Source organism: Ornithodoros turicata, chromosome 3 (assembly GCF_037126465.1).
Source record: "Ornithodoros turicata isolate Travis chromosome 3, ASM3712646v1, whole genome shotgun sequence".
NCBI classification, from domain to species: Eukaryota; Metazoa; Arthropoda; class Arachnida; order Ixodida; family Argasidae; genus Ornithodoros; species Ornithodoros turicata.
Window position 1 is genome coordinate 45,605,201 of NC_088203.1, and position 19,878 is coordinate 45,625,078.

At 45.8% G+C, this 19,878-nt stretch overlaps 2 protein-coding genes and 1 non-coding gene across 4 annotated transcripts; 1 reads left to right on the forward strand and 2 right to left on the reverse strand.

Annotated features, from left to right (window-relative positions):
• Window positions 1–8,447: 8,447 nt before the first annotated feature.
• On the forward strand, window positions 8,448–10,410 carry LOC135389418 (uncharacterized). The gene is made up of 3 exons (XM_064619468.1): window positions 8,448–8,600; window positions 8,715–8,795; window positions 9,100–10,410. Exons 1-3 carry the CDS (start codon window positions 8,448–8,450, stop codon window positions 10,408–10,410), a joined length of 1,545 nt encoding a protein of 514 aa, XP_064475538.1.
• Window positions 10,406–13,254, reverse strand: LOC135386987 (uncharacterized). 2 transcript variants are annotated; one of them, XM_064616441.1, is made up of 3 exons: window positions 13,171–13,254; window positions 12,493–12,665; window positions 10,406–11,810 (listed from the first exon to the last, which is right to left on the reverse strand). In XM_064616441.1, the coding sequence occupies exon 3, from the start codon at window positions 11,683–11,685 to the stop codon at window positions 10,648–10,650; it is 1,038 nt and encodes a 345-aa protein (XP_064472511.1). In that variant the 5' UTR covers window positions 11,686–11,810; window positions 12,493–12,665; window positions 13,171–13,254; the 3' UTR covers window positions 10,406–10,647. The 2 variants fall into 2 exon arrangements, with proteins under 2 accessions (XP_064472511.1, XP_064472512.1); XM_064616442.1 differs by having other exon boundaries at window positions 13,171–13,248.
• A 6,368-nt stretch (window positions 13,255–19,622) lies between these two features.
• Window positions 19,623–19,695, reverse strand: Trnat-cgu (transfer RNA threonine (anticodon CGU)). Its single transcript has one exon. It is a non-coding gene; the product is annotated as a tRNA-Thr (tRNA).
• Between the last annotated feature and the right edge of the window lie 183 nt (window positions 19,696–19,878).

The window sequence follows — 19,878 nt, forward strand, 5'->3', positions numbered from 1 at the left end:
AAAATACACTTCAATGCCTATTGAGTACATGATTGACAAAAATTGTTGCAGTCTGGTGACGGTCCGGTACCGGTTCTGCTCATGAGCACAGAAATAACGGTTCATACACGGTTTTAAGCGGTTCCGCTTCTGGTGGGCATATTCATTCCCAGAAAAAAAAAATGTTGCAAAATGTAAACCCGTGTATTCCGCATACGTGGTATTTATTATTAAAGGCAGCTGTGAAATTGGTAGCTCCTGGTTCCTGTAGGTGACTGCCTGTTCAAATAGGCTTTCTCCTTTCTTGAAGCGCATGATACAAACGGACTTGTTTCTCGTCATACGTAAAGCACTTTCTTGCTGGATTGGTGCGATCGCGTCACATCCGAATGTCTGTTGCTGCTTCCTAGCCAGCAGGCTCCACCGCACGAGTACGGCGCAAATCGAGGAACACCTTCACTCACAAACGCGCTCTACGGCTCCGTTTTCTTTTCTTCGTGTCATGTCCGTAAAAAGCCGCCACTCCGCACGCGCTTGCCCTCGCGGATACGTAACGCGGGACGCGGGGCGTAAACAAAGGACGCGTTGCGCGACATTACCGATAGAGAAGCCGTTATGCAGCACCCCTTGTGGGCTGTTTAGTTGAGGAGAGTTTGGGCGCATGAAATTAAACCGAACGCTACGGCGCATTGGTAGAGAGTCACAACCGGTCATATGTACCGTTAAGTCTGTGTGCGCGAACGTAACCGTAACCTTCGTAAAGTATCCATGGCATGGCTTCGGAACACACGACGTCAGATTCATTCGTCTATTCGTAGTCGGAACCGTCGAAGTTTTTTCTTAGACCGCAAATCGTTTAATTTTTTTTTCCCTCCTGAGCGAAAATAGCGTATACGGTTTCGATTCCGTTCCGGATCACACCAAAATACCGTTTTTCTTTTTCGGTTTTCGGTTCACTCCGACACCCTGGTTGCTCACGCCAAGCGATTGAAAGCACGTGCGCAGCGATCCTGTAATTCCACACGACGTACCACTCTCTAATATCCAAAATGTCACCCAGGCACGATACGAACGCCTGGGCGACATTTTGTCTATCAGGGAGTAGTACGTGGTACCTATGTGGTGTCGACGTCCAGCACCAACGTGCACGAGAGAAGCAAAAAATAATAAGGTACTTCATCCTTCCAGTGACGCAGTCCAAATGACGCCACTCCTTCTCATCCTCTGTATTACGAGAGGGGAGAAAGAACACCTTCTAAAATCCTGCTATCTATGTCATCCACTCAAGTTCACCGTATTCGCAGATTTCGAACGAGTAGGAGTCCACGTCATTGTAGAGGCATCACTTGTCATCGTACGCCATCAGATTTCTTTTCACATTTCCGGTGGTGTGCGTGCACTGTTTCTCTCCCACTATTGACACCTCTTTGTGCGATACGCTAGTGTGGTTGAATAGAGTACCGCGGTACATATCATGGAGTTTCAACACAATGTGATTTTTGACCCCTTTAGCTCTTGCAATTTTCCCCCGGCTAATTTGATGAAGTGCATTTCGGCTTCCAAGCGTATTACTTCATCTATGGGTACGCTACTCGTTTCACCTCCGAACGCGCCAAGCCTACACTCTAAATCAGGTAACGCATATGTAACGGTTAAGTACCGCTTGGCCAAGAGGTACATTTTTTAAAAAATGTACCTCTTAAAATTAAGAGGTACATGCGCCCTCACATGCGGTACATGTAACGGATAGCGCGCAGCGATTTAGGCCTACCCGTCGGGGTGGTTCCCCTCCTCCACGATATATTAACAGCCCCAGGAAGCTCCGCTACACAATAAATATAACAAACAAATACCTTTATTCGAAAGTTCTATCCATTTCAGGATTGATGCTTGTCCATCGCGAGCGTGCATTGTCATGATGCACAAACGCCGAACACACGGGGCACAACGTATATGGATGAACGATGACCACTGCGTCTCTCCTTCACCACTGCAGCTGCTCTTCCACACCTTTGGATAGCTGTTCTTCCCCAACTTCCGTTTCTTCCGCAGAACGTAACAACAACCACAGTAGACGACATCACCCATTTACGACATCGCTTGACGTAACCTAGGAGAAAATAAAATGTAAAAAAAAATCCAACAACCGAAATAGCTTGCCTGAAAAACATGCCTACTTGCTTGTGCAATCCAGGTGTAAAATGCACTCTCGGCTCCTCTAATTCACGCATCAACGTTCGTGCATGAAGCACAAAGTTCGTTGTCTCCGTCCCTCAGTCGTTGTGTCCAGCCTGCCGGTGATCAGGACCACTGGGAATCAGAGCGAAGATGAACGAAAATGCGTCGTGAAGACGAATAATTACTTCAGAGATATAATACGCACCTTAAATGACTTCAATCTTGAACGCGTCGAACGAATTTCTTCGAAGACCGAGCAGACTCGTCCTCGCTCCCCGACGTTTCAAAACAAACTGATTTGCAGCGGTTGCAAGAAACGAATTCTTCCCAAACATGCGATCCCTCACGGTCATGGGTTCTAGTTATTGCACTTCTTTGACAGAATGATAGTGCTCATCGATTACGGCACTGCTGCATAAGGGAATTTATAGACTGGTATTCGGAATCACACGAAATATTTTTGCAGCGCATGGATATCGTGAGAAGGCGTTCGTACTCATGCGCCGGAAACACGCTGTACACATGAGGTACAGCTGCTATAGATCGCGCTTAAAAGGTACCTAGCCGGTACGGATGGGTCTCGGAGCCCTTGTACCGTTTGAATTTCGCAGTGGTCGCGGACTGTACCTGCTGGTTGAGGACTGCACCTCATGTGTACCGCCTGGCCCAGGTGCGGGTCCTCTTTCATGCGGTACATATCGGGTGTCGGATTTAGAGTGTACCGCGATTCCTCTCGTCATATAGTGGATGCTCCCGATCGAAGAAGGCGTATCTAAATTGTCGTCGGCGATCGCACGTAACTGATCTTCGTAGTCCTTGCAGAATAAGCCGAGGATCAGAGAATCCGTGTCAAACTAGCAGGTAATCACCGGACAAGTGAGCTTATGGAGAAGGGTTTCGTGTTGGAACGACTACATGGTTAATTTACTCAGTTCTACAATCGTAAAGCTAATCTGAACGGGGAATCGCGAGGCACTTTTCTTTTGCGCGTTTCGTACATCACACAATCAGGGGACAAAATTTTCATTCTCACGCATTCCGTCCGACTCCCGAGACGCCCAATGACCTAAAAAGGCAGGATGAGCCGGGAATCACAGAAGTTCGCAGTTCGTAAGCTCGTCATACGGCAACCATTAACCGGTTACGGTTACCATTAACCATTAACTAACCGGATACGGAACAATATGGAACGCCGTACACAGATTGAAAAGAAAATCGTAGAACCTACTGCAGGTGTCACACGCAGGGTATATTTTGCTTTTTGAGACTCTGTAACAAAAATATATTAACATATAAATGCCATTTCATGAAGGAAATTGACAGGGTATTGCGTGACCCCGTGACGCGTTTGAGCCAATTGTGGGTGTTGCCAGTAGCCCTCATGTCGACGTCACTTTGATGGTGGGCCAGGGGATATATAAACGATAGTTTTCTCGGTTTTACGCTAGGCGTGCTGCACTCAGATGAAGTCGAATGTTTAAAATTCGAGTTTAGAGAAACCGTTGGGTTTCAATGCATGAATTTTCGCATGGCCTTGTCGCATCGCCTTGTCGGGTGCTTTATTGACTGCAAGTACGAAAGAGCTCCCACAGCTTCTGCTCAGAGTCCCTTGAAAATTCAAATTTAGAGAAACCGTGTCGTTTTAATGCATGACTTTTGGCATGGCGAGTCCTTTTTGGGTGTTTTACCGAGGGCGTGTACGAAAAACCGCCCACGGGTTCTGGTCAGAGTCCCTTTAACTTAGATTAAATAATGTAATGGACAGGCTGCTGTGCTTTATCCGTGCTCTGCTGTGCTCTTTAATTGATAGCCTTCGAATATCACTAGTGTGTTATAATACATTCTTTGTTTATTTGAATTCTCATCACCGAATCTTTATTCAACTAAAAGTTGTGTCCTTGACGTAGAATAGTTATTGCTGGCCTTGCCTGCTGCTAATGGTCCTTAGACCTATGTGTATTCATTGACGTTAATAAACTATTTTCACATGTTGAACTAAACCAATTCTTATTCGGCGATGGTTGTCTTTAATGGCAATGAATCATATTCATATGGAAGTTGTAAAATCGGTATGTTCTTCAATATTTTTTTTTTTTTTTCTGAAATGCGCCTTCTTTCTCCTCTCTTTTTCAAGTGTGAAAGTTTTTCGGTTTATCTCCTCCTCCTGTTTTGCAACGCAATTGGCACAATTCCAAGCGCCATTGGCATATAATTTGAGTTATCAAATACATTTCTACTTGTGTATGTCTATTTTCGCGTGTGCATGTTGGCGCGTAATCTATCGCGCGCAGAAATAATGGCGCGCTGGGTTATCGCGCAGCTAGCTTGGGTCAGGAGCCGGGTCACTAACACGGGTAGTCTACCTAGTCTGCATTGGTTTGCCACTAGAAGAGGTATCCGCCTAGACTAGCCTACCCGTACTACTCACACCGATAAAGATTACAGTGTGTAAAATCACTTCAGAGGTAAGTGGCCTTATCTCGTACGGGTTATGTGATGGTACCAGGTACAAACCGCGTTCAGAGGGCAAAATGAGCAGCATCTCCTGTTTACCTCACGAATCCGAAGTTTTCTTTCCAGAATGGTTATGTACCCTTGTTGTTTTCGCCTCGGTGCGGCGGCCTTGTTCCTTGTCCAGCGCCCCCCCCCCCCCCCGCCCCCTCGTTTGGAGCGGTGCACAAGAGGTACGCTGTGGTTATCAGATTCCGAGTGCAGCTCCGTCAGTAAGGCGTTGGCTTTGTTCAGCTCAGAATCAAAGGTTCGATCCAGGACGAGGACGGTAGCAATCCCGGGAAGGAAAATATAGCTTTCAGCACCGTGTGTCGGAGATTTCTACCGCACTTCGCATGAACTCAAATCACACAATGGCCCGCATTCCTACTTTGCGGCACGTGGAGTATATAAGCACACAAATAGACTGGCACGCCTACGTGTGGACGTTCTACAATACTCGCAATTAATAGACTAATGATTTTGCACTGAACTCTTATTATCTTGTATAAGGGCTGCCTGCTGATATAATTCTTACAGACCAGGCCAGACCCATCATGGTGCTATTCAAAATGCGCACTTCAGAGGACCAAGAAATGATTTTCGCGAATTCCGAGTACCCTGCAGGAAACAGTTCTCATGATCCTTCATTATCATACACATATCGACTTTTGACCGTATTCAGTATAACGGGGTGTAGTTACCAAGCAAAAATAGCGGGATGCATGCCTTAGAAGCGGGCTTACGTCATTGCCATCCAATCCTGGCAGCCAACTGTGAGCTACGAGGAGGACACACTCCGCGGGACCACGTGGGTGCATGATTTCGGTTTGGACAGCGCCGACATCGTATATTTGCCGTCGAAAGCATTTGAAATACGGCAACAGACAAATTGCCAGCGATGGAGGAAGACATTATGCGACACACACAGCATTTAGGAATCTATCGGTACGCAGCAGCTCGTAAAATGTCACCGACAGACACACATTCTGACGAAGTTCAGAGAGGAAAACGTGCTCCGGTAACCATGCTGACATTCGACGGCTATACTGCATTTCTCCTAAGATTATGTGTAAACGGTTAGATACAATCTTGTCTCCAGTTGAAATTAAAACATATTTCATGGCGAAGTATGCAAGCTTGCTCGCAAAAGCCCGTCCTCGAATCGGCAGCATGCGTTGTGTATGATGTCACGGCCAGTTCGCATCGGATCCACGGCCGTGGTTAATATAGAATAGTTTCACTATTTGAACCATTTTCAACTTCATATTTAACAGAGTGAATGCTTTACTACAGAGGAACTAATGATGAGGAAAATGATAATTGGCTTGTTAGATACCATTTCATGGTCCCTTTAAGGAATGACTCGCGGGCTACGAGTAAATGTTGCCATGATGAAATGTCTCGTGATTAACTCCTGATTCATCGTCTCCAACTAAAGTTGTTGTCATTCTCGTGATGAAAACCATTCATATAGAGCCCTCTTGCCGTGGTATACAAAGCAATGCTTGCTTTCCTTTGTTGTCTAGCAGTCATGCAGTGTTTCCTCGCGTGACAGTGAGCAGTGTCCTGACGTGCCCAGCATGTTCTGTATGCTTTTCCGTTGATGCTCTATATTTTTTTTCTTTTTGGACACGAAAGATTCTTGTTGATCATTCTTGTCTTGACGATGACGATAGCGCCCACCCTTGATCTGGACGTGAGTAGCACTGGCATAATTTTGAAATTAAATTAGTTCGGAAAGTAACCGCAAGGGGGATAGACGTGTGACTGTATTCAGGAGGAAGAAAGCAGGCCTCCACAGCTCCCCGCATTTGCGGCAGTAGAAAAATAAAATCACGTCACAGTCACGTGGTATTACATCGTCAGGCATCATGACGGATGCCCATTGGCCAAAGGAGGATGCGCGCTCCGGGATTGGTTGATAAAGTTTCGAAATATGTGACAGCTCACTTTTCGCGGGCAGTCGGCCAGGCGGGCAGCTCCAGCTCCCAAGCAAGGTCGCTGTGTCTCCGCGGCTCGCCGATGTCGGTTGACCACAACGACCGAAGAGGAAGTGTACGCGCGGGTTTGTTCGTGAGCTATAGTGACTCTGGCCATGTACTGATCTCCGATAAAGTGTCAACCTACGGACATTCTTGCCGGGTCGGAACTGGAATGCTTGGTGAGCTGACGCCTGAGGAACACTTTCGAGCGCTGTCGCATTTTCAAATACAGTGACTAAGAAGAGGGTGTTCGTAACGACAAAAGTATTTCCCGTGACTGTGTGACCTACGGTGCATCGCCAGAATGAGAAGAAGATGCTCATCTGTGAAACACACGCACTCGTGGACTTCGCTCGCCTCCAGAAGTATACTGTATGTGTGCTTTACAAGTTCGAACTTTGTTTGGTTGCTGTCTATTCAAGGAACGAAACGTCCTGTACGCACGGTGAATATATGAGTCAAGCATTTGAGTTTATATGTTGCATCAATAAATATGTATTTCGCCTATCAAAAATGTCTCAGTTATTTTGGAATAACGGGCGCCATGCATGGCGCCATGTATGAAAACCAGTAGAAGTCAATGGCAGCCAGGGCCGGCCGAAAGCCGAGCCAAACTGAGAGGTTGCTGATTGGTTGGCTGCTAGGCATCACGACGCATTTTCATTGGTCGTATGTCCAGTGTTGCCTGAATTCTCTCAAACTATGGGCTCTATGGGGAGCTGTGGGCGCCTGGAAGAAAGCATCATTATTCAGTTCTCTGCCTGACTCTCGGATGGAACGGACGCATGGTTCTGCGCTCCTTGTTAGCCATGCTTTGTGTTGATCTGTTGTGTACATAGTCCTCGTTATTCACTGATGGTGTTCCTTGTTGGGTTATTTTGTTCTTTCTTGATTTTGCTAAGTCACATTTACTAAGTCATTGGGATCAGAATGCTTGCGGTTATCAGGTTTCACGCATGGTGCTCTTCCGTTTTTTTATGCAATCATTACAGTTGTATAAAGGAAATAACCTTGCGATAGTGATTCAATAGCGCAGCCATACGCGTCCTTGAATCATGCAGCAGCATGCCTGAGTGATGACGTCATGCCATGGCTTTAAAAAAGGCTTTGGACAATGGAATGACGTCGCAACTGAACAACGCCTGCAGGGGGCGGTTCACTTCTCTGTTAGCCTCTCGCAGGTATGGTCGTGTTACCAGTCCTCCTCAGGTACCCGCGGACGCGGCTGTGCAGCATGTACCACTGCGCCCATACACCATGTTGCAAGCCCATTGGCCTAGACTGATCACGCGCTCCGATTGGTCGAGAACGTTTTGAAATCGCATTTTGTACGCGCGCATATGCGTACAGCGTCTCGGCCATTTCAGCATAGTTTCGAAATAGCATGGCCGGCATGTCGTCCTCCTGTGAAAGATGAAAGTCACTGAAAAGGTTAGCCAGCTGTAGGACTCGAACCCATATCTTCTGGATTACCGACCCAGGGCTCTACCAATTGAGCTAAGCTAAAACGCCTTCTCAGCGACTTCACTGTTAGAAAGAAAAAGGTATAAATAAGGTATAGACCAGGATTTCGTACTCTCGTCTTTCGAGGCCGCATAATCTCCGACCCAGACGCGTAAAAGCGAGGGGGCTGCGGTTTGTGAAGGCGCGGAGTTGGGAAACGTTTTGTGTCCATCGGTTGTTCTACGGTGGGTCTTTTATGAAGCTTATCGCGACATGCCTGTACCGCTCCGGAGTGTGTATAAAAGTTATTCATCCGGGAAACACTGTAATGTTGTTGGCTGCAAGAACAACCAACGAAAACGGAAGATAATCATGGAAACTCCGTGTGCTGAACACGGATCCCTTCGCAGCGAATGCCGCTGTGGTGTTTACAGCTTACACAAGTTCCCCTGTGATCCCGATCTTCGGCTGCAGTGGACGGCATCGATTCGAAGGAAGGACTTCGTCGTGACGAAGAATTCAAGGGTAAGCAACTTGTCTGAGGCAAGAAGTGTTTGAGCTTTGTAGCATTGATAAACGATTGAAAACGGTTTGCGCACCGTGCAATGCTGTTTTCCCTTTTTTCTTTTGTCAATCTAGGTATGCTCCGTGCATTTCGTCGATGGCCGGCCCACAAAGCTCAATCCAACGCCTATGCTGTCCATGGGATACCAGAAAAAGGCAATTATTCTTCGGTTCACACTAGTAGTTGAGAGCCATCCAGTGTGAGCTGCAACAGACGTGGAACTGAAGCAAACTGTGTTTGTCTGTTGCAGTTTTGCGATAGGCTAAACCTTGTGCAGGGTGTTTTAACTATGGTAACACAGCGCTTCACAAATAGAGCAATAAAAGCTAAACCAGCTCTGCTTTTGTGCTGCTTGAGTTACAAATAGGTGCTACGTAATTGCATGATGTATATTTTGCTTCCTTGTTTTTTTTGTTGAGAGGTGACCACTATGTGTAACCGAACTGCCCACTTTTGCAGGTTACGCAGGGTCGAAGGGAGATAACGAAGCACCCATTGCCAAGCTCTTCAAGGTGCGTGGATGGAGAAAATGACAGCATCGTTGAAGTAGGCACAAGTGACACCGAATACAAACAGCCTGAAGCAATGCAGCTCGGTGAAGAAACGAACGTGAAGCTCAGTATCATCACGTTAGTGGAAGCAGCACACAACCTGGAGAAGTTTCGCGCTCCTGCATCGCAGTGCCTTGCTACAACGGTGCCAGTAGCACAAGACACACCTCTGGCATCGAACAAAGCTGTGCAGACAATGGACCCAATGGACTCTGTTCGAATAGATCATTCGTATCACAAGAAAGGCATCGAGATGACCTCAGTTGAAACTCAAACCGTGGCATCATCCGTGTCTGTTTACCAAGGACTAACAGAGTCTGACTGTCACTTCTACACGGGCATCAGTTTGGAGGCTTTTACAAACCTTGTGACAGCAGTGGAATCTTTACATCATCCGCCATGCTCAATGTGCACTGCAGATCAGGTGCTGCTGACCCTCATGAGGCTACGCCTTGGCCTCCTATATGATGACTTGACACGGCGTTTCAGCATTTCCCGACCTCAGTGTGGAAAGATATTCCGCTACATGGTTGTTGTTCTTGGTCGGATCCTCAGCGAGGTCATTGTGTGGTTACCGAGAGAGACCATACAAGCAAACATGCCTGTTCAATTCATTGAAGGCGGCTACCAGGGCACTACATGCATTATTGATTGTAGCGAGGTCTACATGCAGAGACCGAAAGTTTTATATTCTAGAGGACAGACATTCAGTCATTATAAGCATTGCAATACCATGAAGTTCCTAATTGCTGTTGCACCAGACGGATACATAATGTTTGTGTCAGGGGCCTATGGAGGGCGTGCATCCGACAAATTTATTGTTGAGGATTCTGACTTTTGTGCCTACTTGTCGCCCTATGACGAGATCATGGCTGACAGGGGATTTGGCTTAACGGAAGACATGAAAGTCAAGGGAGTGAAGTTGAACGTTCCAGCATTTTGTCGTGGAAAGAGCCAATTCTCTGAAGAGGAGGCGACACGATCTCGACGGATTTCGACGTTGAGGATTCATGTGGAACGGGCCATAAATCGCATCAAAACATACAGAATCTTTAAGCAGCCCTTACCGATACACCACAAGAAGCTGATGAACAGCATTCTCATGGCATGTGCAGGACTTTGCAACCTCAAGGGGCCTTTAATCGCTGACCGGCATGCACCTGAAGAGGAAGAAGAAAGAAGTGGGGACGAGCTTGAGGAGGACATGTGTTTATTCTAAATGTGTGGGACAATTTTATTGTTTGTTTTAGATGATTATGCTGCCTCAATTTCGTGTCTAGTTTTCTTGATGTTGCCATGCATACAACAGCTCTTTCCTGCATAGCACACGACATCATGACCACAACTGCTAGTTGACTAGAAGTTTTACGAAAATAAATATCAGGTTTCACTTTCGAAGTATGGCCCGCATAATCCCTCTAGCGCTACACACACACACATAGTGATGCAAGAGATTTCAGCTAATTGTAAGCCTAATAAGCCTATTTTGCTGTTCCTTCAGAGCGATGTAATCTTGAGAAAGAAGTAACTTTCCTTCATGCACAGCACTTGTGAGTCGTGGCAGAAAATTGTGAAAATAAAAGCTTATAAGTCTATGAATATGTTCACATATAAATGAAGCATCATAGAGGACATCAACAAGCACGTTTGCTGCTGCAGACCACACAAAGAAGTAGCAGTGACTTTTTTCAGTACAGAACATTGCAAATTGTACTTGGAAGTAATACCCATTCTTCCCATTTTTTGCCAAATAGTATCTGCCCTCTTCACTTTCTTTCACATCATAATTTGTCGTCCTGATGAGCTCCATGCAGTTCTCTGTCAGAGGGCACTTGATCTCCAAGATGCTGTGATCCCCAACAAGCCCATCTGGGCTCGCAGAAAGGAAGTGATGCGTTTCGCTTACCACTGCACCACAGGTTGTTACATGCTTGCCCGTGCGTGCCTCAAACGCAGCTCTTGCCCGAGGCTCACAACGTAGCCCATGCTGTGTAGCTCGGTTGCCACTAAAGCGCGGAAATAGAACACTGTTCAAGAAACTGTCTGGTGACGTTGTACTTCGTTTTGGCACTTTCGCAATCACAGAAGATGTTAAGCGGAGCTTCCTGCTGGTGTTCCAGAGCTCGCTGTCTTGACACGCTGTTAGCTGCGCCAGCTTCTTCCTAAAAGGTTCTGGCGTATGTACCCACTTGAGATAAAAGTCCCTGCAGGGCAGACATGAAAGGTCCTGCTCGCCTTTGTGTGAGCCATGCTCAAGGAGAACCAAATTTTGATTAGGACGTTGAAAGGGACGATGCGTTGCTGCATGCACACATTTACGCACATTTGCATTCACTTCTGCATGTAGAAGGCTTCCTTTTGTAGACAAGAGCGGTGACACAAGAGACGATTTCATATGGCTCACAAATTCTGCGTGCGTCTTGAACTTTTTAAAAGCAATCTTCTCAGATGCTGGCATTGGTTTCCCCATTTCCTTTTCTAGTTTAAAGGTCATGTCCTGTATGAGACCAGGCACCAAGTTCCTTTTGGTGCCTTGATTCCATGTTGCACTAGCGTCTGTACACACTTTGCCTGTGAGGCCGTGGCGATTCGCGAACTCCACCTTCCAAAGGATGGCACCTGTGAAGTAAAAGCACCATGTAAATAATCCCACATTTGCTGGTTGTCTATTACTGGCAATGTCAGTTACGAATCAAGCTCAAGGCCTTTGAAAATATTGGAAATAATTATAGGCACACATATCCGCCGTGCATGTAGCAGTGTTGGTGTAATGTCTGCTGTACTGTATGTGGCACCCCTATCTGTAACTCGGAGTTCATGCCTTCATGCTTCCCTACAGTCCCTGGGAAGTGTGTGGCTGAGAAGGGTGCAGCATACATGAGCGTGAGGCCCTACTGCACCTGTTCACTGCAAAGGGCCCTCCTTTGACGGAACGGTCAGCAGGGATAAGGGAAGAAACCCAAGGTACAGACATGTGTTGAGCACAGTGCCGCTGCACATCAGACTAACGAATACGTCATGAGCCTTACGTAATGACCATTGATGCGAGGAAGAATGAGCTGGTGGCATTCCTAGATAAGGCTTAAAGAATTGCTCCCCACCTACCTATGCGGCTACACACTCGTGTTTTGCCAACCTTGCAAGTGCACGATTCTGTGTGTATTCTGCAGTCAGTCCCAATGCAAGCCCATGGTTCGTGGGGCTTGCTGCTCTCGGACTGTGATGGTGTAACAGTGCCTCTTATGAAGCACACATTTGTGGATGGGTGGTGTACAAGAAGTGTGCCAACCTTTCCACTCACAAGGTAATTGTATGCTTCCAAACTTTTTAAGGCCTGCACGTCCTCAAGGTCACAAGCCTTAGTCTTCAGCAGATAATACGTGATATGGTTTTCTTGTAATGGGGGCCACATCTTCATGTCATCCTTCCATTCACTGTCCGGGATCGTAGACGGGTGCGGAAACGTCCATTCCCCTGTAAGAAAAAAAGTTATTCAACAGTACTTTCACAAGACAAGTTTACCGCGGTAAACCTATACCCTACACTATCAATGAGGCTACTTCTGATACGATATCACGAAATGTAAATATGCCGCTTTTTATGCACATTGTGACATTCGCAGCGGTGGTCGTACAATGGAATGAATATTAGCGTTCATCCTTACGCACATTGAGTGTTTCTCCTTCTCCTTTTTCGGACACGTTAACTGAACATGGCTGTGGAACTTCCAACTGACAACACAGAATGACGAGCAACAACATTCAGCTCACAACAGACAACGTGTAAAGTAACCTGACGCCGCCAAAACAGCACTATCATACCGTTTAATTTTGCGTGACAAGGACTATCATGCTTGTCGAACCAGCCACCAGCATCCGTTATACCTTTTCAGTTTCACAATGTGCGAGTAGCTTGTCACTTGACTGAACACAAAAACATCGGCGCAGAAACACTTACTACACACAAAAGTTACACTTACCAACGGTCAGACCTTGTGATGAATCTTCCATCTCCGACGCCAAAACGTGCAAAAGCAGTAAAGGTAGCTGACAAAAGAATGAACAACCTGCACACGCGAAAATAACCTGTTGAAGAAACAGCGCACATGTGCCAGCGAGGAAGGCCGCTCAGCTGTTCACAAAACCGCAGCCCCCAGGTTTTCAAACGCTTGGTGGCGCCACCATCAACGTCAAGATGGCGAAATGCGCGAACGCGCGGAAATCCTGGTCTATAATAATGTGCTCTTATACCTCTTTTATACCATCTGCTTGAGATATACATAACATATCATGCATCATCACATAAATCATGCAACAGCAAATCGACGCCAAATCTAACGCCGGCTGAGCAGCGCAGCCTTCCTGACCTTCGGGACCGCAGTGACATAGTCATTAAAAAAGCTGATAAAGGTGGTGCAATCGTAGTAATGGACAAAGAAAATTACATTACCGAAGGGGTCCGGCAATTATCGTGCGCATCGTTCTACAAACTCCTCGAGGCTGACCCTACAGAGGAAATTACGGCTCATGTTATCCGCAGTCTAAAAGATCTAAAAGCAAGTAAAAAGATAGATTCCACCCTATACGATTATCTACTCCCCAAAGACCCTGCAGCGGGCAGGTTCTATGTGCTCCCTAAAATTCATAAACCTGGAAATCCAGGGCGCCCAATAGTTTCATGCAACGGTACAGCTACCGAGAACATTTCAAGCTTTGTTGACCACCTTCTTAAAGATATACCTCCTAAACTACCATCCTACATTAAGGACACCAATCACTTTCTTCAAGTTTTAAGTGAATGTCAGCCTCCTCCTTCCAGTTTGCTGGTCACGCTAGACGTTTCCTCGCTATATACTAACATCCCCCACGAGGCATTGCTGCAGCTGAAAGGGCATTTTCAAAATATTCTGATACCACATCGATCCTTGTGTCCTATGCACATTTCTCAATCTTATTCTGAAAAATAACAACTTCGAATCTGACGGTAAGCACTACTTGCAAGTTCATGGCACGGCTATGGGTACAAAAATGGTACCTAACTATGCAAATATTTTTATGGGAGCTCTAGAGGAGGAATTTCTGTCTAAGCGCCTAAAGAAGCCCACGCTTTACACGCGGTTCCTCGACGACATCCACATGGTGTGGCCACACTCAGAAGATGACCTAATCACATTTATCAACGACTTTAACAAAGCACATCCGGCCATCAAGTTCACGCATTCTTATTCCCCTCTAACTGTTAACTTTCTCGATGTCCAAGTAAAGTTAACCAACGGGGTCTTGTCCACAAACCTGTTTCGTAAACCTACGGACTCTCAACAGTATCTAGCATTTAACAGTTGTCACCCGCGTCATACTAAACTTGCCATCCCTTACAGCCAAGCACTTCGATACAGGCGCATCTGTTCCAGTGACGATGACTTGGACAGAAATCTAGCTCAACTTAGGGAAACATTCATCGGTCGTCAATTTCCACCTAGCCTGGTTGACGACGCTCTAAACAAAGCCCGCAAAGCAGATCGCAAAGCCCTGTTCCAAGACCACAAACGCGTGTTAGATAATGGTTCCGTAAACCTCATCTTAACATTTAGCAGCAATATTCCAAGCGTTAACAATATACTAAACCGTCACCATAGTATCCTTCTCCAATCGGAGCGCATGGGACAAATTTTTCCTCAGCCACCGCGGGTAACCTACAGGCGCGCGCGCAACCTGCACGATAATCTAGTTAGCTCTAAGGTTAGCAAAGCAGCGGATCCAGGGAACGGCTGTCACCCATGCGATGGTCGCAGGTGTCAAATATGCAAATTAATGCAAAGCACCCAAGTACTTAAAAGTACTAATTCCAATTTCTCCGTCAAAATTAATGGTGACATCGACTGTAATTCATCTAACGTCATTTATGCCATTCAGTGCGGCATGTGCCAAGCACAATATGTTGGTCAGACTAAAACATCATTTCGGATCAGGTTCAACAACCACCGATCTGACGTTACAAAAAAGCCAAACCTCCCGGTCTCTCGCCATTTCAAGCAACCGGGTCATTCACTAAATAATGTGTCACTTTTTATTCTCCAGTCAAATTTTAGCTCAGATCGGTGCAGGGAACAACGCGAATCTTATCTCATTAACAAATTCCAATCAACCATTAACGAAGATCTGGGAGCACTTTCAACGGTAAGAAATCTGGCCGCCTAGATGAGCTACACTTTCTTCCTTTTCGTTTCCTTTCTGTTTTTCTTCTCTTCTTTTTTTTTTTTTTTTTCAGCAAAGTTTGAAGCAGCGCTCATCCTGCCCGGAATTTTCCCCAAAGCGGACAGTGACCTACGGCGAATGACATCACCACCCGGACTTGACCTTCTGGAATATTCCCGAATCTCACTCATTGACAAACGCCTGTGGCGTGCCCGTACCGATTATGACGTCATGTAAAAAAAAAACCTATTGAAGTAATGTGTAACTACGCATCTTTTGTCCTGACGAAGACAGTGCCACTGTCGAAACGTCGACCCCTTGCCCTTTTTAACGTCTCCCTATGTAATAAACTAGTGTTTGTAACTTCCCTAAAATCTGTTTCCGCGTCTTTTTTTGAACTTCTGTAAAACTTCGTGGCCGTTTGATAATCCTTTTACCTCACCCTATATATATATATATATTTATAAGTCCCAAACGTCGCCACACCAGCATTGGACAGCTGTTTCGGCCTTATTGGGCCTTCATCAGCAATGCGTAGGTGGGCGACGTTTGAGCGAGTGGCGTCGGAAGGTCACGTGGAACGTGATGTCCTCCCGTCAGGGTGAGTGACTGAGTGACTCTTGGTGAGTCACTCACCCTGAGGGGAGGACATCACGTTCCACGTGACCTTCCGACGCCACTCGCCCAAACGTCGCCCACCTACGCATTGCTGATGAAGGCCCAATAAGGCCGAAACAGCTGTCCAATGCTGGTGTGGCGACGTTTGGGACTTATAAACATATGTTCAACGTGCAGCCAAAGAGCGTATGCTATTTTTCTTCATTTTATATATATATATATATATACTCATGGAACGATGCGGCAGTACCAGAGGACACGTGTTTCGCCGTGTTTGCGGCTCGTCGGCCCTGGGTAGCTGCGCATCGTTCCGAATTGGCAAACCAGGGGTCACTCAGCGAGCGATATACACCTGGGAGGGTGACTGAGCACTCCTCAATGCCACAGTGCAAGCCAGTGAATTATAAAGAGGGGGGAAAGCCATTGAAAAATAAGAAAATGACGCTTGACGTGTTTGTAATTCAAACTTACAGATTAACATGGCTTCTATGGCTGCACGCAGAAAAACAGATACTCATGGAACGATGCGGCAGCACCAGAGGACACGTGTTTCGCCGTGTTTGCGGCTCGTCGGCCCTGGGTAGCTGCGCATCGTTCCGAATTGGCAAACCAGGGGTCACTCAGCGAGCGATATACACCTGGGAGGGTGACTGAGCACTCCTCAATGCCACAGTGCAAGCCAGTGAATTATAATGCAGGGGGGAAAGCCATTAAAGGAACAAATAAATGATGCTAGACGTGTTTGTAATTCAAACTTACAGATTAACATGGCTTCTATGGCTGCACGCAGAAAAACAGATACTCATGGAACGATGCGGCAGCACCAGAGGACACGTGTTTCGCCGTGTTTGCGCCTCGTCGGCCCTGGGTAGCTGCGCATCGTTCCGAATTATAATTCACTGGCTTGCACTGTGGCATTGAGGAGTGCTCAGTCACCCTCCCAGGTGTATATCGCTCGCTGAGTGACCCCTGGTTTGCCAATTCGGAACGATGCGCAGCTACCCAGGGCCGACGAGCCGCAAACACGGCGAAACACGTGTCCTCTGGTGCTGCCGCATCGTTCCATGAGTATCTGTTTTTCTGCGTGCAGCCATAGAAGCCATGTTAATCTGTAAGATTGAATTACAAACACGTCTAGCATCATTTATTTGTTCCTTTAATGGCTTTCCCCCTGCATTATATATATATATATATAAAATTTTGTGAGTACTTAGAAGTACCTCGGCGTACATCTTTCAGCGGATTTAACATGGAATAACCATATTGACAAAATAATCTCAAATGCTAATCACACCCTAGCCTTCATCCGACGTAATCTTAAATCGGTCCCACCTAACTTAAAACGACTCAAGTACCTAACATTAGTTCGTCCTAAACTAGAATATGCATCATCAATATGGGATCCTCACCAGAGGTACTTAATATCTAACATAGAATCCATTCAAAACAGAGCAGCACGATTCATCTGTAACGATTTTTCTCCTAATACATCAGTCACTGCTTTGAAACGCGAACTTAACCTGTCGTCGTTAGAACAGCGCCGTCTTATCTCACGTCTATCTCTCTTTCATAAATTCTTGCATAACATTCCCTCACAACAGTGTCCGATTCGCCGATCCACTGCCATATTTCCCAGCCTTGATCACCCAAATAAAGTCGACCGCTTTTTATGTCATTCTAATGTTTTTCGAAATCGTTCTTATGTCGCACCGTCCTAAAATGGAATGAACTTCCGAGCAACATCGCTACAATAACACAAACTCAAGAATTTCGTAATGCCATCTCTGTTCTGTTCTCATAGTTATTATTCGGTTACCTTTCTACGTGTTTTGCTTGCGTACAGTACAATCTCTTAACATACTATTAACGTATATCACATGATCCATTTTTCATTGTAGCTTATGATGTTGTTGTTTCTTCATGCATAAACTTCGTTGTATGTCATATTATTATCTCACATTACCGCGGCGTTGTATTTTCGCTATTTTTCTGTACTAAATGTGACTTACATATACTCGTGATGCTGCTCATTATTGTAACCCACTCCCCCATGTAATGTCCCTAAGAGACCTTTGAGGTATTCTGAAATAAATAAATAAATATATATACCTTTGGAGGGTATAGAAGAGGTACAAATTTCCTATTTATACCTCCAACCCTTCTCAAGGGTATGAAAGAGGTATAATGGAGGGCTAACGTACCATATTTATACCTCATCACCACGGGTTTATATCCGGTACCAGGAATATAGAGCACCAGACTATGCCTTTCACGGTATAGATGAGGCTGCCATACCTTCTGTTTCTTTATACCTTTACTTCCGCAACGTGCTGCATCATATTATTATTTTTTCTTGAGACGGTATCAGCTGAGTTAAACGGATATTTAATTAAGAAACACAGACATCAGTACAGTACTATCTGAATCCACATGGTTAGTTTATGGCTGTATAATATCTGAATTGCTGGAGTGTTGAATCTAGATGTCCTCACCCTTAGGGTTGCGTACCAGACGAAAGTTGCTCCACAGGTTGTCAAGTCGCCACCGGTATATCAGTACTTGTTGCTCTGTAAATGTTGATCTCGCGCGATGCATCGTGATACACACTTGATGACTGCGCAGAGCGATCTTGCTCCTTGAAAATTTCCTCTAGCTTTTAACTCCATATTTTCTTTTGTTTTTCTTTTTTTTGCATGGGGAGTAATGTGCACGAGCTTTGCTTTCTACTTCACAATCATATGCGTTTGTGTGTACGTGTTTGCAGTACGTGTGTGTGTGTATATGTCAAAAGCTTTCTTCCCTTCAAAAGTGACTTTCCTAGTTCCCTCCTCTAAAAATGCCTATGCCTAGGTGTGATTTAATACCATGATGGTACTCGTGCAGACTCTCACAGGGGTATAGAGCTGTACCCCTAAAGGTATGGCATATAGCCCTTTGTTGAGGACTATTTTTTTATACCTGTAAGCGGGGTATAAAATAATACCTAAGAAGGGCTAAGTTATTGAGCAGGCGATCTATACCTCTGAAGGTATAGATTTTCCTCTGAGTGTTCCAGGGTGCGTCATCTGAAGGGACAAACCAGTCTCTCTCTCACTCATCCTCCTTTCACTCTTGCATTTTTGCACACGGATACACACATTCATACGACAGGGATCGACGCAAGCGGCAAATGTTGAACATGAGAGAACTGATGTTCTGAGGCTGGAACAACATAGAAGGGACAATCACAAACAAGGCCTCAAGTTGCCTAAGAAATTAACGAAGAAACATGAAAGTCACTGAAAAGATTAGCCAGCTGTAGCACTCGAACCCATATCTTCTGGATTACCGACCCAGGGCTCTACCAATTGAGCTAAGCTAACACGCCTTCTCAGCGACTTCCAGGGTGCGTCATCTGAAGGGACAAACCAGTCACTCTCTCTCACTTACCTCCTTTCACTCTTGCATTTTTGCGCACGCATACACACATTCATACGACAGGGATCGACGCAAGCGGCAAATGTTGAACATGAGAGAACTGATGTTCTGAGACTGGAACAACATAGAAGGGACAATCACGAACAAGGCCTCAAGTTGCCTAAGAAATTAACGAAGAAACATGAAAGTCACTAGAAAGGTTAGCCAGCTGTAGGACTCGAACCCACATCTTCTGGATTACGGGTCCAGGGCTCTACCAATTGAGCTAAGCTAACACGCCGGTAATCCAGAAGATGTGGGTCCGAGTCCTACAGCTGCAGGGCTAACCTTTTCAGTGACTTTCATCTCTAGTAATTGTAGAGGCATTTTTCATTACAAAACACGATGATGATCAATGCGTAAGCGCTCCGTCACTGAGCCTCTCCCCCGCGGAGATAAGCTATCTCGGGAACACGTTG

What these genes read in the sequence shown, in the direction of transcription:
- LOC135389418 (XM_064619468.1), top strand. Translation starts at nt 8,448, where the DNA reads ATGGAAACTCCGTGTGCTGAACACGGATCCCTTCGCAGCGAATGCCGC. An exon ending in TCGTGACGAAGAATTCAAGG is followed by an intron (nt 8,601 to 8,714) that starts GTAAGCAACTTG and finishes TTGTCAATCTAG; the next exon opens with GTATGCTCCGTGCATTTCGT. An exon ending in CCATGGGATACCAGAAAAAG is followed by an intron (nt 8,796 to 9,099) that starts GCAATTATTCTT and finishes CCACTTTTGCAG; the next exon opens with GTTACGCAGGGTCGAAGGGA.
- LOC135386987 (XM_064616441.1), bottom strand. Translation starts at nt 11,685, where the DNA reads ATGACCTTTAAACTAGAAAAGGAAATGGGGAAACCAATGCCAGCATCT.